Source organism: Crinia signifera, chromosome 9 (assembly GCF_055691185.1).
Source record: "Crinia signifera chromosome 9, ASM5569118v1, whole genome shotgun sequence".
Lineage (NCBI taxonomy): Eukaryota > Metazoa > Chordata > Amphibia > Anura > Myobatrachidae > Crinia > Crinia signifera.
Window position 1 is genome coordinate 139,403,194 of NC_139225.1, and position 20,121 is coordinate 139,423,314.

General features: G+C 43.4%; 1 protein-coding gene across 5 annotated transcripts in view; it reads left to right on the forward strand.

Moving 5' to 3' along the window:
- Nucleotides 1–7,636, forward strand: part of VARS2 (valyl-tRNA synthetase 2, mitochondrial) — a 45,124-nt gene extending 37,488 nt beyond the window's left edge. For 4 of the 5 annotated variants that reach the window (XM_083159983.1, XM_083159985.1, XM_083159981.1 and 1 more), the window contains exons 24-30: nucleotides 1,891–2,018; nucleotides 2,534–2,686; nucleotides 3,005–3,205; nucleotides 3,317–3,428; nucleotides 5,910–6,103; nucleotides 6,583–6,684; nucleotides 7,011–7,636. In XM_083159983.1, the coding sequence (XP_083016109.1) occupies nucleotides 1,891–2,018; nucleotides 2,534–2,686; nucleotides 3,005–3,205; nucleotides 3,317–3,428; nucleotides 5,910–6,103; nucleotides 6,583–6,684; nucleotides 7,011–7,088 (968 nt within the window). In that variant the 3' untranslated portion in view covers nucleotides 7,089–7,636. The remainder of the gene's footprint in view (nucleotides 1–1,890; nucleotides 2,019–2,533; nucleotides 2,687–3,004; nucleotides 3,206–3,316; nucleotides 3,429–5,909; nucleotides 6,104–6,582; nucleotides 6,685–7,010) is intronic. The other variant, XM_083159982.1, reaches the window with a different exon arrangement.
- The last annotated feature ends 12,485 nt before the right edge of the window (nucleotides 7,637–20,121 follow it).

A 20,121-nucleotide genomic window follows, 5' to 3' on the forward strand; every position in this document is an offset into this window, starting at 1 on the left:
GAGTTTCGACTTTCCAGGATCCTGGCCTTCTTGCAGGCGGGCCTGGATTTGGGCCTAAGGTTGTCCTCCTTGAAGGTCCAAGTTTCCGCACTCTCTATTTTGTTTCAGCGGAAGTTAGCAAAGAAGATGGCTATACAGACCTTTTTGCAGGGCGTCCTTCACATACAGCCTCCCTTTGTACCCCCAATCCAACCTTGGGACCTCACAGTGGTGCTCTCAGCACTGCAAGGACCACCGTTTGAGCCTCTAGAATCCTCAGAGCTCAGGTGGCTAACATGGAAAACAGTGTTCCTACTGGCTATTTCTTCGGCCAGAAGAGTTTCGGACCTGTCAGCCTTGTCTAGTGCATCCCCGTATCTGGTGTTCCACCCGGACAGGGCAGTCTTAAGAACAAAAAAGGAGTTCCTACCCAAAGTTATTTCCAGTTTTCACATAAACCAGGATATCGTTGTTCCTACTTTTTCCCAGTTGGAGGACTCCCCAGAGTTACGCTCTTTGGATGTTACAAGAGCTTTAAAAGTTTACGTTAACAGGACTCAATCCTTACGCAAGACAGAGGCCCTGTTCGTGCTCTATGATGCAAACAAGAGAGGCTGGCCTGCAACGAAGCAGACACTGGCTCGATGGTTGCGGCTAACTATAAAACAGGCTTATGTATCTTCCAATAAGCCAGTTCCATCCTCTATCAGAGCCCACTCCACGCGTTCGGTAGCGGCCTCTTGGGCGGCTCATCAGGGAGCCTCTGCAGAACAGTTGTGTCGCGCGGCCACTTGGTCCTCTCCACACACCTTTCTAAAATTTTACCATTTTGACACGTTCGCCAGGGCAGATTCTGCTTTTGGACAACGTGTCATCAGTGCAGCTCAGGTGCGTTCCCTCCCGTAAAAGGGACAGCTTTGGGACGTCCCACTGTCCCAGTGACCACCATTGGCATGAATGAAAAAAGGGGATTTTGGTCCTACCTGTAAAATCCTTTTTTCTGAATCCATGGTGGACACTGGGCGCCCGCCCTCGCACACTGGTCTACAGTAATGGGGGTCGGCTTACACCTTCCTGAAACTTATTCTTCCTTCGGGTTGCTGGTTTCTTTCCTGTTTCTCTTCCTTTTCCTGTACCTTACGGGTAAGCTGTTGAACAAACTGAAGCCTGTAGGGGCGTGGAGGAGGAGGAGCCTGGGCTGCACTTGAAGAACTCTATTCTACTTGGTGCCTGTAGCTGAAGCTCCACCCACACCCCACTGTCCCAGTGTCCACCATGGATTCAGAAAAAAGGATTTTACAGGTAGGACCAAAATCCCCTTTTTTTTAATACCCCCCCCCCCCCCCCCCCAAATGGTAAAATAAATCTCATATACACAGAGTTTACATAGAAAGTAAGCTGGTGTATTATATGCCTATAACCGTGTTCATACTTTGCTTTCCTTCTCCCCTTACCAGGATGGGAGGGGAGCTGCAGTAATCTTGTTAGGGGTATCTTACTCTGTCTATGTGCTTCGACAATATGTTTTTTATTACAGTTACTCTGCCCCCTCCCTCAGTCTGGTCATGTCAGCTAAGGAGGTATTCAATTAGTGCCAGTTTTTCAGACAGTTGAACAATCTGCACTTTTCAAAGATTTTAGCTTTAATTTCCATCTGAGCTATTCAATTAAATTCCGTCAAAATCGTCACGTTGGAAAAAATTGTTTTTCCCGGATATAGGCCCTAATTCTGGTTTGCTCGCAAGCAGCGATAGTTCGCTGCTTTGCGAGCCATGTACTTACTTTCTGGACAGAGCCTGTACGTTTCCTTTCAATTGTATCCTCTTAAGAATGTTGGTTATAAAATTGGGCTGTAGAACGTCTCCGTGCCTGATGCCTTTCTATTCCCTCTGTTCCCCCTCTATCTTCCAGGTGACAACATTAATCTGGATGTCTCCGTAGTTGTTTCCTTCCGCCATTTCTGCAACAAAATCTGGAATGGGGTAAAATTCACAATGTCTGCTCTGGGGGAAGGGTTCTCCCCGCTCCCAGTGGAAGAGGTGAGTTGGTGTTTCCCATGTCTGGTCACTTTCATTTTTGTCCTATAGCGTTTTGCCATTCTTGTACAACCGTCCTTCTTGACCGTAGCAGCTCCGTTTCCACTAACTCATCACTGACTTTGGGACGCAAAATCCCCAACCAATCCCCCTCGCCGACCAAATCCCAGCACTCGCATACGGACGCACGAAGGAGAAATCATTCGATTGGCCGCTCACCACTGAATGATTTCTCTAGCCTTCGCTCTCTGGTCCGAAATACTCCCCTAAATCTCTTGTTGGCCGGATGCAACCCTCTCTCTCTCGTTGAGCCTCTTGACGGAAACAATTTATTTCATGCAACTAACGGTATTAATGTTCTAAGCTCAGCGAGATCGGATGCCACTTACTCCCACTGCTGTGACTGTAGAGGATCCTTTGTGCCACTTCTCTGTGTTCCATTTGTCCTGACCATGTGAGTGACGTCGCAGCAGCCAGGCATTGTTATGTGAATGAATGATATTCTGTCTTTGCACTAGCTCAGGCCCCAGGCCCCCATGGACCGTTGGCTTCTGGACTGCCTGCAGCAGCTCATTGTGGAGTGTGAGAAGAAGCTCCAGTCCTACGAGCTCCAAGGAGCCACAGCGGCAATTTATACTTTCTGGGTGAAGTACTACTGTGATACCTACGTGGTAAGTAGCCCTGCGGGGGCCTCGGGTAACACACAGCATAACTGATATTTAGGTGCCTCACTTCCCTGAGATAAGGGGCAATTTGCAGCCTGACCTATCTTGATGCCACCCCCCAAAAAAAAAAACCCAACCCAGGATCAGGATTCTGGCCTCAGCATCTGCACTAATGTTGGGATTCCAGTGTTGTGGCTGCTGGGATTTCTACCACTGACATCATAACCACATCCCCAGAAGATAAACAATACTCATATACTGAAATATATTCTCTTTTTCCCATAAATTACATTTTTGTGTTTTTTGTCTTCTTTTCCAATACAGGAAGCTGTAAAACCCATCTTAAAGGGACCCGGTTCTCAGGACGCCCAACAAGTGCTATACTGGGGGGCGGAACAGACGCTTCGTCTACTGGCCCCTTTCACCCCTTACTTATCAGAGGAGCTGTGGCAGCGTTTGCCAGCAGCCCCTTCTCGGCACGCACCCAGCATCTGTGTTGCAGAATACCCCACTCCCAGGCACACGGTAAGCCATAATATGGAGTCGTTATGGGGTTGAATACCTTTTAAGTGTGTCTGAGTGCAGTGGGGTTATTTTAAGTTGGTGTATTGTTGTCTTATCTTTTCCCCCACGCAGGCTCATTGGTCTTACCCCGAGGAGGCTCAAGGCTTTAACTTTGTTCATGAAGTGATCACAGCGCTGCGCAGCCTAAGGAGCGACTTCAGCATGACCAAGGCAAGGCCGGAAGGTGAGTGGGTATAACTGAGAATCATCAGCGTTGCCTGAGACATAGTGATCGGATGTAATAGGAGCCGAGTTAGGTCCTTTTTTAGAAATGTCGCTGCTTACCGCGCCAAGGTGAATCAGGGTCATTATTTGTTATGTACATACAGTCGCAATTATATATAAAATGCAGACAAGCCGCACATCAATGTATGTGACTGTATGTGCATATAGGGCCTCACTGTTTGGCTGGGAAATATTGTTTTAGAACATTTTTTTTACACAGTTGCAATTGCATACAGAATATAGGCATGCTGTATATCATTTTAATCAGGGAAAGCTATTTGTGAATTAGCATAGTGATGCGCATCAGATGCATTTAACTGAACAGTTATATGAGAGTATATTTAGCATTTTTACGTTTTTAAAATGTTTTGGTACAAATGTGCTCTAATTTTCTACTTGTAAGTTCATTTACATATTGCTGAACACAACTCACCCAAAGGCACCAGCTCTAATTATGGGGGTTATTCAGACCTGATCGCAAGTCTGAATATTGACTGACTGCGCGTGCGTACGGCTTGCAGTACGCATGCCAAGGTCAATAGGCCAAAAAATCAAGAGTCTATTTTGATCCCTAGATGTTTGCAAGTTGACTGACAGGAAACTGGCGTTTGTGGGTGGTAATCGGCTGTTTTCTGGGAGTGTCAGGGGAAAAGCAGGCGTGCCCAGGCATTTTCAAGGAGGGCATGTGACGGGGTGGCCGCTATCTGATCGCAGGGCCCTGCAATTTCACGATCAGGTCTGAATAAGGCCCTATGTCCAACTTTTATAGAGCTGTTTTGTGTGAGACTTGCTATCTCAGGCTCACATAACTTCCTGTCCTGCATCTGTTATACTGGGGTAGATTTATTAAGCTCGGTGAAGTGATAAAGTGTCTGGTTTTTATCACCGGCCAATCAGCTCCTACCTGTCATTTTTCAAACTAAGTCTGTAACTTCACAGTTAGGAGCTGATTGGCCGGTTATAAAAACCAGACACTTTATCACTTCACCGAGCTTAATAAATCTACCCCACTATATGCTATACGTTACATTCTAGTTGGTCCTAAGAAATAGGACACTTCCTGGTGTAAATACTGTCAGAAGTCAGAACCGATTTGCATTCGTGGCATAAAATACGCAGCCCATTGCATTGGCTGAGTTCTGAGGAAAAGTCTGTAGTAGGAATGAATGCAGCAGTACAGTTAGTAAACTGAAAAAAGTGGGGAATAGTAGCGCTAATGACAATATATATTTAATTACTGACAGATCTCTCCAATCCAGCTGCTGACTTATTAGGATAACCAATCCTACCAGAAAAGACCAAAGAACAAAAATATAAGAGAGCGCTTGGATTTGAGGGATATGCTTTACACCAGTCTATGTTATAACATATAGATACAGACAAAAAAATGTAATATTAAAAAGAATTTAATAATCAATCACAAAGGTACCGGCCGATACCAAACAATTAACAAATATAGTTAAGAGAATTCACAATAAAAAATCAGGATTATCCTGAAAGAGAACAAAGAATAAAAAAATATATACTTTAATCCACTTATGTGAGCCTCATATTAATTGTGAAAAAACAGTCCAAATGATTGTCAGATGGTTAAAATATTAGCAGTCCAGTGTTAGTGGTTTTAGCTTTAGTAGTTTTTAGTATATTTACCACATCCCAGTTTGCATAGGCTGGAGGGCATCAGGCAGATAGTGTTAGCACCAGTCCACAGGAGAGCATTCAAAAAATGAAGTGGAGATGCAGCGCAATTGCGGTGTAGTGTTTCCAGTAAGCCGGCCGGCAGTACCTTTCAGTATAGGCAGAGTAAATTGCTATCTGACGCCTTTCCCCACTTCCTTGTGTATGCGGCTTTCTCAAAGATCAGGTACCTCATTTTTTTAATGCTCTCCTGTGGACTGGTGCTAACACTATCTGCCTGATGCCCAAGCATATCCCTCAAATCCAAGCGCTCTCTTATATTTTTGTTCTTCAGTTCGTAAACTGCTTACATCCAAGTACATCACATCCATAGTTCTAAAGCACAATGTAAGAGATTATCTGCTTGACAAAAGCCTGGCATCACATGTGGATGTTCTAAGCAGTAGTTTTTCCAAGGTGATTATATCCTGTAGGCTAGTGTTTATTGTAGCACCCTGCATCTTCCAAAACCTGTGCACCTCTTCCCTGCCTGGGGTGTGGCTCTCTTCTATGGTGCTGCTAGCACTGTGTGGTCTGTATTTCAGCACTGGAGATGGTGATATCACTGACATTGATAGTCTGCCTCCTCTTGTGCAGTATATTGGTTCAGGCCACAGGTGGCTTCTTCGATTTGTCCCCTTAGATAAATTACAGTGGTAGGATCTAACTGAAACAAACGACTTTGTTGGTCTAATCGGATGTGTTTCCTTCTCTCTCTTTCTGTCTCTCTCTGTCTCTCTCTCTCTCCCACCTTCCCTCTCAGTCCATATCGTCTGTTCTCAGGAAGATAACCTGCGCTCTCTTCAGACTTTCATCTCCCCACTCCAGACGCTTTCGCTCACAGGGCCCCTCCACCTTCATCTGTCCAGGGGTGCTCCTCAGGAATGTGGTGATGATGGTGTTGGCTGGGCCTCAGGAGAAGTGAGTGACAGCTGTCATCTCTACATGAACCTACAGGTCAGTAATGTCTTCTTCTCACAGTCCAGGGCTGATGCCCAGGAACCGCTCATTACTAAATACAGCATCATTCTAATACAGGAATTCCCATGGCATCATGCTGCCATTAATATAATGGTATGGCGTCCATGTCCCCGCTTAGTGATGGTTTAGTCTAGAAAGCTCTGGAAAGGAACATATACAATCTTTAAGCTAATATTGTCATATCGGGCACAGATACTTTGGGGGATACGTGCTTACCCCTATTAGCTGGGCAACCTTCGCCTCATTTTTAACCTCCCAGCTTTCGTCGAGTCTGCTTTTCTGTTTGGAATGGGGGTGGCACGGGAGCGTGTGTGAGAGGTTGGGTGAAGAGACCTCTGTATTAGGGCTGATGCGAGTACAGGACAAGAGATAAATGATATCTCGCTGTGTTACTGTAATATCATCACCACATCCGTGTGTTTAATTAAATGACCTTGTCTTCGTATCTTATCCAGGGACTGATTGATCCCATCTCAGAGCGTGGAAAGCTACAAACTAAACTTAGGAAACTAGAATGTCAGCTTCAGAACCATCCAAAATGCAGAGAGGACGAGGAGGTATGTCAGACCACCGTACGGTTTTAGGAACCTTGCTTAACATTAATTCCCATGATCCTCCTATGAAGGCTTTAAGGCCCCCATACACTAGTTCCATTTGGGCCGATGTCACACGATTCCATCGGATCGGTACTGCATGCAGTGTATCCCATGTGACCCTGCAACCCGGTCCCCGTCGGCTCATGGGGGATCACATGGCGATACACCCCCCCCCCCCCTCTTACATGAATATGTGCATTGCAGGCCCATAGTGTTTTATCGACATGGGTTTCTGTTTGTACAGTTTTTCTCTCTAATCCTGTTCCTGTTGTTACTACTCCCTGTAGGATAATTCTCTGCAGCTGAAAATCGCCAAATTACAGAATACAATGAGGACTTTGGAGAAAATGATAACTGACCAATAGCACTTATCGCCACCCTGTGGTCACTGTGTGTATCACAGGGGATAAGTGACCTCATCACAGCCTGGGTTATTGTCTTCATCACAGTGATGCGACGCCTGGTGGTTATTACGGCTGGTTATTTATATAGGTATACATGAAAACCATTCTTCTGTGGTCACTATATGTATTGTTAATACAGAAATGCTGTATAAATTATATAAATACTCATTTTCTATTAAATGAATACATTTTAGATTAACATTTTTCAATGAGGTTTATTGTGTAGACATTTGACTGTCATTAAAGGGTAGACATGCTAAATACATTACAGTATAAAGAAATATATTATACAGACAATATACTGTACTGTAGAGGATAAGGTATTCCACACTGTGGCATCCACTTCTATATACACTGTACTGTAGGACACGGATTACCCAGGTGACTTCCAAATTTCAGTAGGGTAATAATGTTTCTTACCGAAAAAAACACCCCAAAATTGACCGTTTTTTTTTTAAGGATGGAATTAGGTAAAGATTAGGTAAAGATCAATGGGCCTTATTCTGGTTCACTCGCAGAGGCAAATTCCTTCTCAAATGGACAAAACCATGTGCACTGCAGGTGGGGCAGATGTAACATGTGCAGAGAGAATTAGATTTGGGTGGGGATTTACTTCAAAGTGAGATCTATATTGCAGTGTAAATATAAAGCAGTCAGTATTTTCCCTGCACAGAAACAAAATAAGTCACCCAAATCTAATTCTCTCTGCACATGTTACATCTGCCCCACCTGCAGTGCACATGGTTTTGTCCATTTGAGAAGGAATTTGCCTCTGCGAGTGAACTAGAATAAGGGCCTATATCCAATACCATTTTATATATTCAAAAAGTGAAAAAACAAAGCCAAAAATCTTATTAAACATCACTAAGTGTTTGCCTATTGATGGTCAAACATTGCACCTTCACATTTTGGTCCTACCTGTAGTTCCGGGGGTCCAGATGAAAGACGACAGGCTGCTTTTTAACATTTCCCTAGTGGCTGTTAATGTCTGCAGCCCCGAGGTGGGGCTGTTGCCAGGCTGACCGATCAGCGGTATTTGGCAAGCACAGTGGGTAGGGAACCAGGAAGCAGAGGCCAGAAGGTCCCCCTGATAGCGGCAGCTGCGGGAAGCTGCCGCTATCAGGGGGACATCCGCACTGTGAGCTTTCTGACTGGTCGCATCTGTTGTGACCATGCCAGGGAGAGCCCAGCCTGATGTTCCAATTGTTACCAATATTATCATGCATATCATCTAGTGTGTACCCACTAAATCATTAACGATGTATACTCCCACGGGTCATTAATGATTCCCCTGTCATATGAACATACAGTCAAATCTGACAATATCATCAGTGCCTGCATTTTCGGCAGGGGGCCGGGTGACGCCACTGAATAATATCGCTAACTATATCGTTCAGGGTTTTAATCGTTCATCCTGCAGCACCTTCAATATCGGTAATATAGGCAGTGCCGGGAATTGTATAGTGTGTACCCAGCTTACGATACACTACATGTCCAACTATATACAGACACAGCATGAGTGTGTTTGTCCTTTCCAGCGGGTGCAGAACATATACCTAACAGCCATGTAGTCTCCAAATTCAAACATTAGAATGGGTCGTACTGAAGATCTCACAGTAGCTGCTCAGGCTCCAAAATGTCACCATTCCAAACCTCAGTCTATCCTATTTCTGCCCTGAGATTATCCTGGTGCATACAGTACATAACAATCCCCTTCTTTTGGTTGCCGTAGTTACTAGTGAGTTCCATGCTGTTTCTGGTACCAACGTCGGCAGGAGAACTATTAATTAGGAGCTATAGGTATTTCTATGGTGGTGCAGATGCATTGCAGCTTCTGGCCGCCATGTGGATTGCCAAACATCGGCTGGACTCATGTGAATCACTGTGGAAACGTGGAAGCATTCTCTGAACTGACCAGTAACCTTTCACCATCTGGGTTTTGGCAGATGCCTGAAGACCGCTTCCTGTCTAAAGGGCTGATTCTAAAGCTGTGTGCACGCGCTTCGATTTTTTTTCCCAGTTTTTGATTTGTTTTTGCCTATAGAAGCAAAATCGAATCGAAATGGAATGGTTTTTAAGATGCTTTCGATCTGCATTCGATTCAATGCACGCTCCCGTTTTCTCTATATCGAAAAGAAATGCAGGCAAGGAAATATCGAAATATCGAATTCGATCCAGTAAATCGAATGTGTACACTGTACCTTGAATGTAAATCAAATTCGATATCGAATTCAATGCCGAATGCAACAGTACAGATCTAATGCTAAATTGAATGGAAAGATCTAATGCCAAATCGAATCGAACATGGAATCTAAAGCAGCTTACGGATGCAAATGGTGATTATCTGCCTACAGCTTATTTGCAGATGTCAATGATACATTTTTGCAGGTGCACAAGTCCACGTACTAGCGGAATAGAATTTCACATCAGCATTTGGTATTACTGTAAATTGGAGTTCTATTAAAGATGTGACGTTGCCCATGGCAACCAATTCGATTATATTATCTTCTAGAAGTTCCTAAATAAAATGTTACTATGGGCAACACCTCAACTTCAATAAAACCCCCATCTTAGAAAATGTACCCCTTAGTGCCTAAACCTAACCATACCCATTCCTTCAGCCTAACCCTAACCCCCCCCCCCCCCTCCTTCATGGCCTACCCTGTCTCAGAACTCTTGCTATGAAAATGCTGCCAGTTGGGATTCCAGCATCGGTATTGAAAGCAATGTGGGGATTCCGGCACCAGACTTCTGACCATCAGTTGTGATTCCATCCCTGGCATTTGGCAACCCGACTACCGGTATGGTAACGGCCCCTTTTAATATAACCACATACAATGATATTCTAATTGTGTGCTTCCAACTTTGTGGCAACATTTTGGAGAGACGAAACAAAAACCAGAGTAACTGGTTAATGACACAACACTAATCCTAGTGAACATCACTGTAAATGCAATCCGTGTATTACACCATCTCACATATAAATAATACTGGTAATCCCAACTGCTTAATGCAGTGTTATGTAATATTGTGATAAATGTACAAGGGTGTATAGAAACTCAATAAAAAGATTTGTTCACCACCTATAAAATTAACGTGGATTTAGTCTTTGTTTCCGATTTTGGTTTTACTGCGAGGCATACTAACCCCTAGAAGACTCTTACAATTTATGTCCGCTCATTAATGTCACTGATAAACCAAGGAGGTGTCTGTTATTGTGTAACCGTTTGGGGGAGATCCTTTTCCTGTCTCTGCAATGAACAAAGCAAAATCCATCAATGAATGACAAATGATTTTTTTGTTTTATATGTGATCGTTATAGGAGGAAAAATGTGCAGCATTATAAATCTGTCCCTTAACTCTGGCTATCTCTAGAGGCCACTAACCTCTTCCTCCTGTAAGAGTTTGTTGCTTCAATGACCATCGTCTCCCACTGACCATTGCTTCCCTGTTACACTTGGCCTCTTCCTTGTTCCCCACTAGAATCTACCATTGGCCAACATAGAACCATAGAATTTAATGACAGAGAAGAACCACTTGGCCCATCCAGTCTGCTCATGTACATACACACACTTAAGCACTAGGGTTCATTTTTGTTGGTAGTAACTTAGCCTACCAGTATATTTTTGGATTGTGGGAGGAAACCGGAGTACCACACAATCACGAGGAGAATATAATAACTTCATACCTTTAGTATTATGGTGGGAATCGAACCCAAGACCTCAGTAATGTGAGCCAGTAATACTAACCATTAAACCCGTCTGTGCTGCCCTCTGAGGTCTGTACTGCTACTGCCCTACTCTTTGCTGAAGCTGTATTGTTATCCTTGTTTCTCTATTCACCCTGTTATGTGCTACTAATTATTCCTGAGCTTACCTTGACAACACACACTGATAACGTTCCATTGGGACCAACGGTGGTTTGAGCATCATTGCTTTAAACTAGTGGTCTTCAAATCCAGTCCTCAGGTACCCCAAAAAAGGCAGATTTTGTGGCTATCAACAGATAAATTGACCTGTTAAGGGTACTTGAGTACAGTTTGAGTATCTCTTATCCAAATATCAGTTATCCAAATTATTCCGAAAACCATAGTCTCCAAAATGTACTCTTATTTTAAATTTTTTACTAAAAACCTACTGGGTACATCTGTAACTGGCACTACTGAGGGAAAAACTTGAAACTGGCACTAAATATGTACAAGAACATGATTGCTTGGCATTCAAATTCAGTGCCTAATATTGTACACAAACTTTGTTTCATGTTTTAAAACCTTGTTTCATGGACGCATAAAATCTATTCCTGTGCATTTTATGAGTTTGATGTTTGTACAACGTAAATGCGAGATACCTCATTCAAATACAAAAATATTCCAAAATACGGAATAATCCTGTTTTTAAACTTCTTCTGGTCCCGAGCATTTTGGATAAGGGACACTCAACCTGTATTTAGAGCAGGGGTGGGGAACCTCAGGCCCGTATGCGGCCCCCTAGCCAGTCTGAGTGGCCCACCCGGCGGCTTTGCCGGGAGTCAAGTACAGGGGAATTCCCGTGAGAGGTCAGTAGTTCTCGTGAGATACCTCTTAATCAGCAGCAGCCGGAGACTGTCGGTCCTATTCAGTGGCAGCCGCCGGAGCGTGGGACGGCTGCAGCAGGACAATTTGTAAGAGCCATTTTTACATATGGCCCCCAAAGGATTTTTTTCCCCTTACAAACGGCACTTGGCACAAAAAAGGTTCCCCATCCCTGATTTAGAGCCACTATTGTAACCCAAATGTTTGTGTTTAATGCCTTCCTTCACTGCTTTGTACTGTACTGTACACAGCCATTGTCATATAGACAAGTTGAATATAGATGTTTACAGTATAAGTGTAAATAATTTCTTAAACAGTGACTACATCAAGGTCCTTTGGACAAGGCCGTAACTACAATAGGTGCAGGGGGTGCAGCTGCTATGGGGCCCAGAGCTGAGAGGGGCCACCTTCCCTGTCACACTTACATATGTTATATACAGTGTGCAGCTACCGTAGGTGCAGGGGTACAGCTGCTATGGGGCCCAGAGCTGAGAGGGGCCACCTTCCCTGTCACGGTTACATGTGTTATACAGTATATAGGGGTGTAGCTACTATGGGTTCAGGGAGTGCAGCTGCTATGTAGCCCAGAGCTGAGAGGGGCCACCTTCCCTGTCACGGTTACATGTGTTATACAGTATATAGGGGTGTAGCTACTATGGGTTCAGGGAGTGCAGCTGCTATGGGGCCCAGAGCTGAGAGGGGCCACCTTCCCTGGCCACCTTCCCTGTCACAGTTACATGTATTATATACAGGGTTTAGCTACCATAGGTGCAGGGAGTACAGCTGCTATGGGGCCCAGAGCTGAGAGGGGCCACCTTCCCTGTCACAGTTACATGTGATATATACAGGGGTGTAGCTACCATAGGTGAAGGAAGTGCAGCTGCTATGGGGCCCAGAGCTGAGAGGGGCCACCTTCCCTGTCAGTTACATGTGTTATATACAGGGGTGTAGCTACCATAGGTGCAGGGGGTGCAGCTGCTATGGGGCCCAGAGCTTTGGGGGGCCCATCTTCCTGCTGTAAGTTAGATGTGTGGAACACTCTTGTAATGTAGAGCAGTGGTCCTAAAGGCACAGTCCAGTTTTTATGGCAATCCCTGCTTATTCACAGATGGTATAATCAAGCTGACTGAGGTACAAACTAAGTCATCTGTGCCTAAGCCTGGATTATTGGTGCACCTTGACAACCGTGGTTGAAAATCACTGATGTAGAGAATAGATTTTAGTTCAAAGGCCGGTATTCAATTTGGCCCAAAGAAACACAAGGTGCAATTTCTTTCTTGAATTTGGGTGCCAAAAAAACAAACCAAAAAAATTTCAGCCCGAAAACACGCAGTTTCAGTGATACCTGTGTGTTTTCCGGGGATTTTGTTTTGCCTGCCAGAGGCATGTGAAACGAAATCCCGATAAGCCGTGTTATATGGTGGTGATATTTTTGGGGCTAATACAGGGTGTTCGGAAAGTCATTATAATAACCTACATTTATACCATATAGTGAATCTAACATAGATTCTGGGAAAATAAAACCCCAAATTATATTCTGGAAAAGCAAAGTGTTTACAAAATAGGTAATTTCTCAATGTTAAGAGTGTTGCCAATTTTAATGTTTACATCATTATAGCAGCTCTGGTTTTAGATCTTTGTTTTTCCAAAATATATTTAATTTTTCTATTTTTCTTCTAGAATCTATTTTTAGATCCACTACAATGTATAACGGTACATTGTTTTAATTAAATTAAAAGTATTTTACCTACATTTCAAGAGTGCCTCTTTTTCTCTTGTGTTTGTGCATTGTACATTATTGACTCTTTGGTGCACCACCAACATCCTATTGGCTCTTTGGTGCACCACCAACATCCTATTGGCTCTTTGGTGCACCAGCAACATCCTATACACTATATTAAAATAAAGGTCTTTATTTTTAAATATTATTGGTTTGCTTCTAATTGATACTTATAATAACTTCCAGCCAGTGCAGATTCCCTCTTAAATTTACCTATATAAAGAACACTGCATGCATAGGCGTGCTCTTACATCAGGGATGGGGAACCTTTGGACCTCTAGCTGTTGTTGAACTACGCATCCCAGCATGCCCTGCAACAGTTTCTGGAAGGCCAAAGGTTTCCTTACATGGTCCTGGGACTCACGGAGTGCTAATAGTTATTTTATTTTATAGTAGCGGGTTAATTATTATGGCGGAGTGAAAAAGTTAAAATTTGAGATATTCAAAATCGGCTAGTGTGGAAAAGTTGTGACTTGACCTGAATAAGAAACGTGCAAAAGCATTTTGCTTTAAGTCAATATCTTCTGTTCCGGAAAGACACCTAAAGTTTCACTTTTTAGATGAAAGTAACGAAATGTATGAAGAAGCTCCGATCTAGTTAAAATGATGTCAGGACATTTTAAAGTGGTTCATTAATATACTTTAGGGTACTCTTTACCTAGAACGGCGCCCGCGATTGGCATCGCGGCTGTCGGGGGTAAAAAATCGCAGCCATCGCATGCACATAAAAAACGGGTGCGACGCGATGCCCGCGATTTTCCCATAGGGATCAATGTTAAAAGTCAGATTGGACGCGATTTTAGTGTTAAATGCCTCAATGCCCGCAATTTTTACATAGGAAACAATGTTAAATGGGCCACAGAGCCCTAATAGTCCCCCTGAAGTCTTAAATGGCCCCCACAATTTTTAACGCCACCCCACGATCAACGTGAACCCGAAGCGTGGCGAGCGCAGCGAGCCCGCGAGGGGCGGCGGTACGCGTCCTCCGACCTTTTCATAACCCCACTATCCACGTCAGCGTGGACTTGAGAATAGAATAGTGTGGCGAGCGGACGCGGATACCTGTGAAGCCCGCGAAGGGACGCGTTTACCTGTGAAGGTATCCGCGGGGCTCGCTGCGCTCGCCACGCTTCGGGCTCGGTGGCTCGCTGCGCTCGCCACACTATTCTATTCTCAACTCCACGCCGACGTGGATAGTGGGGGTATGAAAAGGTCGGAGGACGCGTACCGCCGCCCCTCGCGGGCTCGCTGCGCGCGCCACGCTTCGGGTTGATCGTGGGGTGGCGTTAACAATTGTGGGGGCCATTTCAGACTTTAGGGTGACTATTTGGGCTCTGTGGCCCATTTAACATTGTTTCCTATGGAAAAATCGCGGGCATTGAGGCATTGAACACTAAAATCGCGTCCAATCTCACTTTTAACATTGATCCCTATGGGAAATCGCGGGCATCGCATCGCACTAGTTTTTTAGTGCATACGATGGTCGTGATGGGCACCGTTCTAGGTAAAGAGTACCTACTTTAGCATAGTAAAAAAGAGTATGAGCTTGTCCTAGTGCAAAGTTACTGACTTTGGCGGGAGAAAAAAATCCCTGATAACTGACCCGTGTTCATGGTCACAATTTTTTTGTTTTTTTTTGGAGAGGATGCTCTGTAATTGAAGTGACCAAGAAAAAAAACTTGGGGCAAAATATCAGGGTAAATCCCTTTTGTGTGCCCTTAATAGAATAGTGCACCTCTGTGTCTTCTAATGTCCAACTCTTTACTGAATGCTACAGTAAGTTCAGTAAACAATGCATTACACTGTTCTTTACTGTATGTACAGTATTTTAATTGTGCCAGTTAAAATTATTGTCTTTAATTGTGCCAGTATTTTAAACATGAATTGGTCTGAAAAACAGTTTTGCATCCCCTATGCTGGGAGCATGTGCCAGAAGAGCAAGGTGGGCAATTTGGCACTGGGGGGAGAGATACTCATTGGAATGTAAGCGTATTACAGGTCTACTGAGAAGCTGGAGCTGACAATGAGAAATAGTAAGAGACCACTATTCAACCAGGGATGGTTTGTTGACAGTTCATCATGTCGACATATCCATGAAGACATACTGAATGTCAATATGGTCACTGTCGAGACCCATATGCTATGCAAAAATTTGACACAGCAACTGTCAAGCCAGAATTCTAAAATCAGATATATTGTGTGTATTGAAAATAATAAAGTCTACTGTATATGCTATTGAGAGCTATTCATTCTATAAGTGGTGTCCAGCAGTACCTACAGTATATGCCAATCACTGTGTTAATTACTAGGCAGGATTGATCGGGTGCCGGACAGTTTCCCGACAGTCATTACCCCGACGTCGGGGTCCCGACAGTCAAAACCCCGACACTCGGGACCCTGACGACCCCCATAGAGGGAGAATAGAATAGGTGGCGAGTGTAGCGATCCACCGTGCCCGCAGCATGGTGAGCGCAGGGAGCCCGCAAGGGGCTTTGTTGTGCTCGCCATTCTGTCTGAGTCCGGCCAGTCGGGATCCCGACGTCAGGCTAATGACTGTCGGGACCATATACCACACCCGGATTGATCAGCAATACTTTATTTCCTTATTTATGTGCTTATTGACCCAATTTAACAGTCTAATAGTGGACATCAATCACAAGAGGTTTGTATAAAACTGAACTTAAAACACAACATAAAAAAACAATAAGAAGACAATACTGTATGTGCAACATCTTTGAAACCTGTTATTTTTAAATCAATGTTCTTGATATTAGTTTTCTAAACATTAGATTTATTTGTTTATTACAGCATAATGCACTTTAATGTATTTAACTTAATATATTGGCTAAGCTTTTGCTTAATAATTATTTGCTCTAATGCAGACAAATCATGTTCCCAGCATAGGGGATTTTTCAGACCAATTCATGTTTAAAATATGATGTGCACTATTATTAGATATGTCGACATGATGAACTGTCAACAAACCATACTGTACCTAAATAACAAAGCTTAATACATTGTTTACAAGAGTTGGACATTAGAAGATACAGAGGTGCACTATTCTGTTAAGGGCAAACAAAAGGGATTTACCCTGATTTTTTGCCCTAAGTTTTTTTTTTCCTTAATCACTTCGATTACAGAGCATCCTCTCCAACAAAAAACAAAAAAATAACACTTTCAGGTGAAAACGCAAAATATTCACAATTGTGACCATGAAAACAGGTCTGTTATCAGGGATTTTTTTATTCAGCCAAAGTCAGCAACTTTGCACTAGGACAAGCTCATACTCCTTTTTTACTATGCTAAAGTATATTAATGAACCACTTTAAGACGTTCTGACATAATTTTAACTAGATCGGAGCTTCTTCATAAGTTTTTAGTTTTTTTTTCATCTAAAAAGCGAAACTTTAGGTGTCTTGCCGGAACCGAAGATATTGACTTAGAGCAAAACGCTTTTGCACATTGCTTATTCAGGTCAAGTCACAACTTTTTCACACTAGCCGATTTTGAATATCTAAATTTCAACTTTTTCACTCCGCCCTATTAATTATATGATAGGTACCTATGATCAGTAATATGATGTATGAGAGGTACCTATGATCTGTAATGAGCTGACACCTTAGTTACTGTTGATAAATACTCATGCTATGACAACTGGGCCATCCCTTGCTCCTGTAATTACTATAAATCCTAATTTTATCATCTTGACTGTAAAATAATTTGCTACACCCAAATTACAAGACGGTGTACAATTCATACAATGATACCATATTTTATGACACATCCTCAGGAAGTTTTATTGCACATTTCCATACATAAGGTTTATTTTTAATACAAAGACACAAAAAACACACAATGTTTGGCACAAATCGCTCTCTGGCTGGAGCTTGTTCTCTGGGCTACAAAAAAGTCGGACATCATGAAACAAGCCCGGAGACTGTCCAGAAATCCATCTAGTTGCGGCACACTGAAAATACCTCATATACACAGGAAACGGGAGATGGGATCCGGGAAACGGGAGAATTTGTACAAAAATAAATATTTACAATTTATTGGGTTTGACCTTTTCAAACTTTTTGTGTTTTCGGCAGTTGACGAAAAATTGACGAATATTCCTACAAAAAAAAAAAAAAGGAGAACGTTACTACACACTTTCAGTCACTTACAGCCTATGGCATAGAGAATGTGATCTTGGTCATTCTACTGTATATTCTCTGGTTCTGCAGAGATTGTGTGGGCCTGGTCTTATCACTCTTGTGGCCGACCTCTGCAGTTGTGTAGGCGAGTCCTATCCATGTGATAATTGTTTCCTCTCCCAGGTTGCAGAATGACCTAGGTCCTATATTGCTGAATCATACACTCAGCTATAAAATATATTGCAGATTCTAAAACCGATCACCAATTATATTATTTAGGAAATTAATATAGTGTTGTTTATGCTCACACTATAACTACTACAGATTCCCCCCTCTTCTGTACAGTAGAACACAAATTAACTTACCGCTTCACTCATTAACTGTATGATCCATCAAGCTGCTCTCACCCAGACTGAGCAATTTGCTGTGATAAACCTGTATAGAGAAATTCAAATAAACTACTTAAGAAATACACAGACAAACTCATATATCATATACACAAACTCGACTATATCCAGTCGTCACAAAAATATTGTATTCAAAAGACTCTCTAAAGGCGGCCATCCACTAGTGCAAGGTATCACATGCGGTACCTCACATGCGATACCCCGCCAACTCACCCGGCAGCTCCCAGGGGACATGATCGCATAAGATACTTTGTATGGATCGCATGTATCTCATGCGATCCTAGCAGGGGTTACGGGCTGCAACAAATATTCATAGCAGCCCTGAAGGGACTGCGAGGCACATGGGAACGCACATCGCAATAGCAGGTAAATGACATGAGATGTGTCATTTTTTATGCGATCCATCACAGAAATGCACCAGAATTGCATAAAGGGGGTCATTCTAATTGCTTCGGTTCCCTGCGCGTTCGTACGGGGGACCGATTTTTTTTTTTTTTTTACTGTGCATTTTTACATAATGGCGCAGGGTCCCTGTGCGAATGGCTGTTCGCACGAAGCAGTGCGTGTGGCGGGCAGGACAGGTGTCACCCATCAGAATGCACAGTATTTCATAGGCGTCCTCGTGAAAACGCTGAGCGTTCCCATGGGAATGCGGGCAGAGAGCGAGGTGTTCCGAGGGCTGGTGGCTGACATCACATGATGTCAGCCGCCTGCATTGTCTTCCGTTGGAAGCCCAGAAATATAACTTAGTTTCCACTGACTTACCTGGAGAAATCATTAGATGGTCGGCGACCATTGAATGATTCGTCCACCAGCGGGCACATGCGAGGGGATGTGTCTCCGGTAGACATCCCCTCGCATGGTTGCAGGGGAAATGGAGGCGGGGGCGCGTATTTGCCGGGGCGGCATCATAAGAACTTGGTAAGTTGCGAGCTTCGCAGCTTACAGAGTCAATTAGAATTGAGACCAAAGTGTGGCCACATCGCACTAGTGGATGGGGGCCTTTAGACATTTTACATTCTCTGTGTATGTGTCTCAGATGGGATGAGATAAATATGGTCCTTATATTTCAGGATGGTTTTTGAAGGAAAGGCAAAGTACAGATGTACTCTTTTTATATTAAGGGGTAAGTTGGAACAGGACATGTTGTCATTGAAAGGTCCATAGAGAAGAGGTGGAGATTTCCTAAGACTGTTCTCGGCAACAGGTGTTATAGTATATGTGGAGAGTTGTAGGGAGCAGCCTTAAGTAATCAAGCTTGGTGACCCATACATTGATTAAGCTAAGATTTGTAGATCTATGTCTTAATATTTGTTCTGGTGGAATATTATTACAACACAATATACGTTTATGCGCCTGATCGTATTCTTTACAGTTTGTTCTTCTCTGTTCTAGTATATGGTATGAAATGGTCTCCCTTACACATTGTACCACTGATGGTCAACCATGTAAGAAACGTAAAAGGTCTTAAAATCTCCCTAGTGATGGCCATCAATATCGCTAACATTGATTACTAATTGTTTTAAACCATCACCAGGAAGCCATTCATGGATCAGTATTGCACATGCACAAACCTCAGGTATCGGACCAGCCATAGATGCCATGAATCGGCCCGCAACATCCATGACGTAAAAAAAAAACACTTGCAATCAACAATAGCCCATCAATGGTTGTTGGCCATTCATTAATCTTCCTACCATCTTTAAGCATCCTAGTGCATTTATGGTGTCCTCTCACCTGGGTTCCGCACCATTTATTGGCCCTTACTGTCACTCACCTGATGATCCACTGCCACCACCTGGTCGAATTGAGCCTTGGTTTTGCAATTGACCTCCTTGGTTTTGCAATTGACCTCCAGCTCCTCCACTGCCACCACCTGGTCGAATTGAGCCTTGGTTTTGCAATTGACCTCCTTGGTTTTGCATCTGACCTCCAGCTCCTCCACTGCCACCTCCATGTATCGATCCTTGGCCATGGGATTGGGAGATCTGGGAGAACCCACCACCTGTTCCCCCATTGTTGGATACAGGGACAACTGTAAAAATAATAATACAATGACTGAAACTAAAGTTCAAGAGCAGTGCAGAATGAGGACATTAGC